The sequence below is a fragment of the Corvus cornix genome, chromosome Z (assembly GCF_000738735.6).
Source record: "Corvus cornix cornix isolate S_Up_H32 chromosome Z, ASM73873v5, whole genome shotgun sequence".
Lineage (NCBI taxonomy): Eukaryota > Metazoa > Chordata > Aves > Passeriformes > Corvidae > Corvus > Corvus cornix.
Window position 1 is genome coordinate 75,512,740 of NC_046357.1, and position 6,826 is coordinate 75,519,565.

At 47.1% G+C, this 6,826-nt stretch overlaps 1 protein-coding gene across 5 annotated transcripts in view; it reads right to left on the reverse strand.

Annotated features, from left to right (window-relative positions):
• Window positions 1–1,385: 1,385 nt before the first annotated feature.
• Window positions 1,386–6,826, reverse strand: part of ZCCHC7 (zinc finger CCHC-type containing 7) — an 86,839-nt gene continuing 81,398 nt past the window's right edge. For all 5 annotated transcript variants that reach the window (XM_039567377.1, XM_039567374.1, XM_039567375.1 and 2 more), the window contains 3 exons: window positions 5,966–6,061; window positions 3,150–3,267; window positions 1,386–2,712 (listed from right to left, as the gene is read on the reverse strand). In XM_039567377.1, coding sequence (XP_039423311.1) covers window positions 2,261–2,712; window positions 3,150–3,267; window positions 5,966–6,061 — 666 coding nt within the window. In that variant the 3' untranslated portion in view covers window positions 1,386–2,260. The remainder of the gene's footprint in view (window positions 2,713–3,149; window positions 3,268–5,965; window positions 6,062–6,826) is intronic.

A 6,826-nucleotide genomic window follows, 5' to 3' on the forward strand; every position in this document is an offset into this window, starting at 1 on the left:
TGCCTCAATGTTTTCCCTTCCCATGGTCCTGAAAAACATGCTTCCTCCATCTTTTACTCGCTGTCCTGTAATCACAAGCAGCAGACATCTAGCAGAGCAAAGGCTCCGCAGGGCTGGGTACCTGCAGGATTCGGAGTGACATCCAGAGGCAGGTCCACCACAAACACATTGTCTGGTGCTGTCAGCAGCTGCTGCCAGTAAAAGGCAGGAGCCACAATCGGCAGCCAGGCTTCTGTGGGTCTTACCCAAGCACCTGTGTAAGCCACTTTGCCTAAACTCCCTGCCATGACCTTCCCAAGGCCAGGCAGGGTCTGCCCACCTGCGCACAACAGGGTTTGAACAACTCCTCTGCAGTGTCCAGGGTGAAATAGTCTTGTCTGAAGCCACTGAACATCAGAGAAAGAGGTTGGGTTTCCTGGCTTTCTGACTTGCCATGCTGGCCCTGGACCTGGTCCTCAGGGGAAGAGTTAGGAAGAACTCTGACTTGCTCCACCCTCTGGCACTGCACATGGATGATGTAAAGGCACCTCTCTTAGGTGCAGGAAATGCACTCACCTCCAGACAACTTAGCTGGCCAGATGACCAAAACAATCACTGAAAACCACCCTCCTCCCTGTCTGCCAGGTTTGTGCTGGTTTGGCTAAAGGCCAGTGGTGGCTTTTGCTCAAATGAAACATGGAATTCAAAACCAAAAAGGGATGTACAACACAGCATCTAGGAAAAGAGCGGTCTCCATGTTAAAAGCAAGTCTTTTCACAGAAGGAATTAACATTTTTCAGTAGGTCTAGAACTGATTTTCTTTTCAGTATCATCAGGAATTTTTCAATAAAGCAAGAAATGAAGTTAAGCAAAACTTATTTTTTGTTGGACATACTGAAGCAAAGCTGGGCATTAGGTTCCCAAATGCTATGCAAGAGTATCTCTACCTCAAATACCTTTGAAACAGGATGACATGGTCACCAGAACACCTGTGTTCTCACTGTTGAGTTTGCCAAACAGAAACCCAATGAATTTAGGGACTACTGGCATGGGATAACAGTGGCAAAATGAGAGTCCTCCATTTTTTCTTGGGTGCCCATTTCCCTTTCCAGATACCCTTGCAGGGTACAAATAGTCTCTAATTTTAACACAGGACTGCTGCATGAGGAGAGGACTTGCACCTCAGTGACCCTGTCCTGTTACCATCACCTGCTCTCTAAGAAGTGGTACAGTAGAGAGCAGCAGGGTATAGATAATTTCCTTTTCAAAACAGTAAAGTATAAATACCTTACTTTTTTTCCTTTACTCTTGCCAGAGGTGATGTACTTGCAGCTCAGGAAAGAGAACATGACGCTGTTTTCAATTATGTTTGGAATGCAAGGAAATGAGGAACAAACCCATTTTTTTCATATTTTTCATGTGAAGTTTTATTTGTGTTAGTCCTTTGATAAAGCATTTTATTCTTACAAACCTTAAAACAACATGCTGAATTCCAGTGTACAAAAATAACTGTATTAAAAAAAATTAAATTTTAGCACAGTGTGACTGGAACCAAGTATGTTCTTCATACTCTGCTCTTTTTTCTCCAGAAACAGCTTCCACATCAAAAGGAACAAGGACAGATTTAGTGTGAGATGTAAACTCTGTTCCATGCCCAACTGCTCAGTCCTGCTCTGCTGACAGCTGGTAAGGACCAGGAGGATGGAGCCCTGAAAGCTGAGCCCCGAGGGCAGTGGGTCGATGGTGCCGCACTGGAGAGCGAGGTGGGCGACTGCTTCTTCCCAGAGCATAAAGCAGAGACGTGGCTGCCCCTTCCAGCGGGGAGGGAACTGCCAAATGCCCTTCTGTGCTCTGGAGAGGACCAGTGGCTGAGGGGATGTGCTTTATACCCGTGTTCCCGCTTTCCACCCCAACCCCTCCTGACCCAAGTCTCCCTGGCATTGGCCCCAAAGGCACTGTGCTCCAACAGCACAGTCCCACCTCACAGGCGAAGAAACAACCCCTGCCAAACCCAGCTTGCCCCCCACACACCTAAGCAAAGAAAATAAACATACAGCCTATTCCAGGACCAGCCCAGGCAGGAGCACTGGGTCCTGCTTGCCTTGGGGACAGCTCACAGAGATGGAGTGGTCCCCTGCGGCTGTGGAGATGGATGGGGTGGGTGATGGTGCCCAGCATGCTGGGTCAGGGACAGACTCAAATTCATGTGCTAAGAGAGCGACAGGAATAAAGAGAAGGCAGAGCCAGAGCCAGCAAGTGCCAGTACCTGCCTACCTTCCCGTCACCAGGACTTCTGTTTGGACTTCTTCTTCCGCTGTTTTATAAGGAATAGATTGTCCCTGCTGTCAGGACTAGCATTTTTCTGCTTTTTCCATTTCTTCTTCCTTTTGGCACCTTCCAGAGGCTGCTGCACACACATGGCTTTGCTGCCTGAGAATGCCTGGAAAAGGGACTTGTGGCGGACCCTGCTGCCCTTGCACACCTGCTGCTTGTACCCCCGAGGGAAGTCCTCCTTCGGTTCGCAGAGGATTTCAACACCCCTCCTGTGCTTCTCCTCTTGGGGTTTCTTTGCCCGGGACACCTTCATCTTCTTTTGCTGTTCACTGTTCTTGCTGTTCTTCCCACGTTGTTCTTTCCAAAGTTTGCTCTTTTTCTTGTGGCTGTGCACCTCAGGCTGTTCTTCCTGCAACGGTGTTTCAGACTGTTCCGGCAGAAGGCCAGCTTCCTGCAGGTCTGGAAGCAGAGGGCATTATTTCAATACCTAAAAACCTTAAAACCTGGCACCTGAGCCATCACAGCTCTCCTTAGGTACATATGAAGTTAGACAAAAATTAATCTCTGGCAGATTTTTTCACTGTGGGTTTTTCCTGTCATCACACTAGAATCTTAACAAATCATGATTTAATCCACTTCCTGCTATTTCAAGGCATTTTTAATGTCAGCAGATTTTTCAGAATTAAAACATCTGACAATGCCCACTGAATTACTTTGACACAGTCAATTTCCATGATAGACATGGGTGAGTAAAATCACAAATCTCTTACTACCACCAGGCTACCTGTTCAAATCCATGCAGCTTTTCCCAACACATGAAAATAATTCCACAATGTTTCTAAAAAGCACAAACACAGAACTGAAAGGTGGGAGGGATCTCCCAAAACACACTGTACCTGCCACCTTCCTTTTTAACCTGTTTGCTCTCCTCTTGATATCGCATTCATCATCGTAGTAGTAGACGAAGGGAGAGCTGGGGAACATGTTTCCCTGCATCCGCTTCTCTGAGCACTCCTGCAAAACACATTTCAGGTCACTAGAGGTGGCTGAGTGGTGATTTCCTGGAAGTGAAATGGGCCAGGTTCTCCAGGTCCTGGTCTGTACCTGTGGGGGGATGTGGTCAGCACTGACATTTTCATTACCAGCTCATAATCCCTCCTCACACACTGGAACACTGTTTGAGCACCCAGAAGGAATCCCCCATCTTCCTGCAGTTGCCACACATCTGTAGCACCCACAGAACAGATCATGAAGACCAGGTGATGACAGGTAAACACCAGGCAAGTTGCTGATGGAGCTATTGGACACAGGGACAGGGCTGTCCTGCTGCCAGGCAGGACCCCAACACTTGCTCTGCACATTCTCAGCACCCCAGAGACAAACAGTGCCATGGCAGGGCAGCCCTGGCACCTGGCCTGTTTTGGGTGAGGGTCCCTGCAGAGGTGTGGCAGGCCAAAGGGGTGGGTGGGCTAGGAAAAGAGGGGAGCAGCAATGGGAGCTAGAGCCTGCCAATAGCCAGGATGGATGGTGTCACTGTGTGCCATTCCCTCACAGCGACAAACCAAAGGCAAATCCTGCAGCAGCTGCTGCTGCACACGTAGAGTGCAGGGAAGAGGAAAAAGAAGAGGAGCAGAGCCCTGAACAGACAGCTGAGGTGAGGAAGAGGCTGACTGGCATCATGTGCATGCCAGCCTATTTCCCAAACACTTGGAACAGGAATGTGTGTTTTTTCACTGCTGTACGCACAGTTTTATCCATGTCTTGAGAGCTAGGCTAACAGGAACACTTTCTGTGATTCTGCCTTTTTTCTGGGTACCATGTGGTATTGAGAGGTGCTTTATTCTCCTTTACCTTCCTTGTAAATTGCTTGTTATCTGCTATGCTTTGCTTCATCATCTTTCTCTTCTTGGATACCGCTGAAATCATAGAAACACAGAATGCCACAATGGCTTGGCTTGGAAGGGACGTTAAAGATCATCCAATGCCACCCCTGCCATGGCAGGGACACCTTCCACTATCCCAGGTTGCTCCAAGTACTGTCCAGCCTGGCCTCGGACACTGCCAGGGATCTAGGGGCAGCCACAGCTTCTCTGAGTAACCTGTGCCAGGGCCTAACCTCCCTCACAGGGAGGAATTTCTTCCTGACAGCTAAGCTAATTCTAGATTAGCTACTCTCTTTCTACTCTCTTTCAGTTTGAAGCCATTCTACTGATGTCTTGGCCTTACCAATCTCCAGGAGCTGTCAGGAGCTTTCACTCACCTGATGTCTGCACCATGGGACCAGCAGCTTTCCTGTATGTGCTACTGCTACCACTCAGTGCCACCCCAGCAATCCCTCTCCTTGCCTGCTCCTCTCTCCCAGAGGCACAGCAGATCAGAGATGCATTTTGGATATATTTTGCATTTTCTTTTTGGCATTTGCTTGGCTGAAATTTAGTGAAGAATCAGTTTTTCTGAAGTTTTTTGCCTGTTTTTGGGAATGGCAGGCACATGGGAAGATCTGGTATCTCTTCCCTCTTGTGTCACTATCGGCTTATCCCCTTTCATTCTGTCATTGCTCAGGCTGTTTCTGCTCCTTGCACACTATTACAAACACTTTCTTACCTTAACTTTGAGAGCCATAAAATGCCCACCACTTGCTTTCCTCCCTTTCTGATTTTGTAGTTTCTACCATTTTCTATCTAAGTATTTACTATCAGCTCCTCACACATAATTTCTAATTATTTTTACAGGAGCCTTAATAATGACCTAAATAATCAATCTACAGCATCCCTAATAATTACTCATTATTTTCACAGCAGCTTTACTTGTATCCACATACGACTGTCTTCCTCCAGTGCCATTTTTCGGACAGTTTAATAAAAGTAAACTAATCTAAAGGCCTGAGCTTTTAACAAAACCTACTGGATAGTTGAAGGGGCTGACACACAAGAGCAGGCAGAAGGGAAGGGAGGAATTTGCTGGCAATTTGCTGTTTCTAAGCCACAGGAAAAAATAAGCTAAACCCATCCAGTGCATGATTAACATTCATTTACTAGAATATTTGTGGCTCCTGCATTTATTCCATGACAGGAAAAACCCATTATTTGTTTTCTGTTGGTATTTGCAGGTACAGAGCTGAACTTATAATGATAGGCACCAAAAAAGGCGATAAATAGCACCAAAGCACATCTCCTGTTTTTACTGAAGCCACTTAAGGCTCATGATGTCTCCTTTACCAGGCTGCACCTTACAGAAGGACGATGCCAAACTCAGTTCAGATGTTGAACTAAACTAGGAAACTACAAATAAGGATCATCACAAGCAGGCAGAAATGGAAAATTCCTGAAACAGCACTCAAATAGTTGGGCTGATTGTGGTGAAAAACCTGATGTGATGTTGAACATGGCAGTGAGGCACAAATGGAAAAAAAAGAAAGGAAAAAAAGCTGTATTCAGTAACTGTTTTCCAATGAATATTCTCTCTCCCAGGCAGTCTCAAACCAATGAACCTGCCAAGGAGAGATAGCAACTTTTACTTTCCTTCCTATCTTTAAATTAGATGGGTGAGATCCCTTTATACATCGGCCTCCACCGACCACGGCAGCACTGGTGGTGGTCACACTCCTCTTGTGTCACATGCCAGCTTGGCTCTTACAGCTCTTTCCTCCAGCCACACGCACACAGCGTGGCAGGGATGGAGTTCCACCCCACGGCAGAGTGCCAAGACTTACGTATCCGAAGTGTCCTTTGCGGGAACAGTTGTAGCAGTACACGGCCACAGAGCGCTCCGACTGGGAACCAGCTGCCTTGATGGGTCCTGGCTTTGTCTGGAAGATGGAAACGGGCAAGAATTAGGTCTGGCAGTATTCTGAATGCTGAATTAAAAATAAGTTAAAATTACATAAATATAATTTTATTAAGCTTAGATCAATACACTCCTGCTTGCTGTTGGAATATTGAGTTTGAAAAAGCAGCAACTGGCTCACGTTACTGTAATTTTGTAGAGAGAGGCTCAGGCTGAGCATCACAAATGAGGTGGGAAGAGGCATTTTTGGCATCTTTTCCACCAGGCCATGTTCTTTCAGCTCTGAATGCAAGCTGCTGATTTATCTCTCCCCCTCCTCCTTGTGTCCCAGCCCCTCCTCTCTGACAGGGGCCGTCACATACAGCTGGAGAGGCACAATGCCATGGCCCACAGAGAGAATGGGAGACCAGTCCCATACTCCACGGCACAGATGTGATGCCACAGTCCACTGGCATGGGCAGCCACCAATGGGCAGGACTAACAAGTGATGAAGGAATCCTGGCCCAAAAGCAGTGGGGCTAAAGAGCGACCTTACTGCATTTGGCGTGTTTCCTTCTCTCTGGGGCTAAAGGAGCATGGAAGAGTGGCCCAGATTTCAAAGGAAATAGTAATTCTTGGCAAAGCTCATTGCAGGAATGCCGTTTTTCTTTAAACGCGTATTGCCATGCTCTTCTGCTGTGGGAGCCGCTGTGCTCTCCGTCGGAGCCTCCAGAAGAATGACAGCAGTGTTTGTAAAATAGGAAGGAACAAGAGGAACCTTCCAATGCTGTTCTTTATGAATCTGATC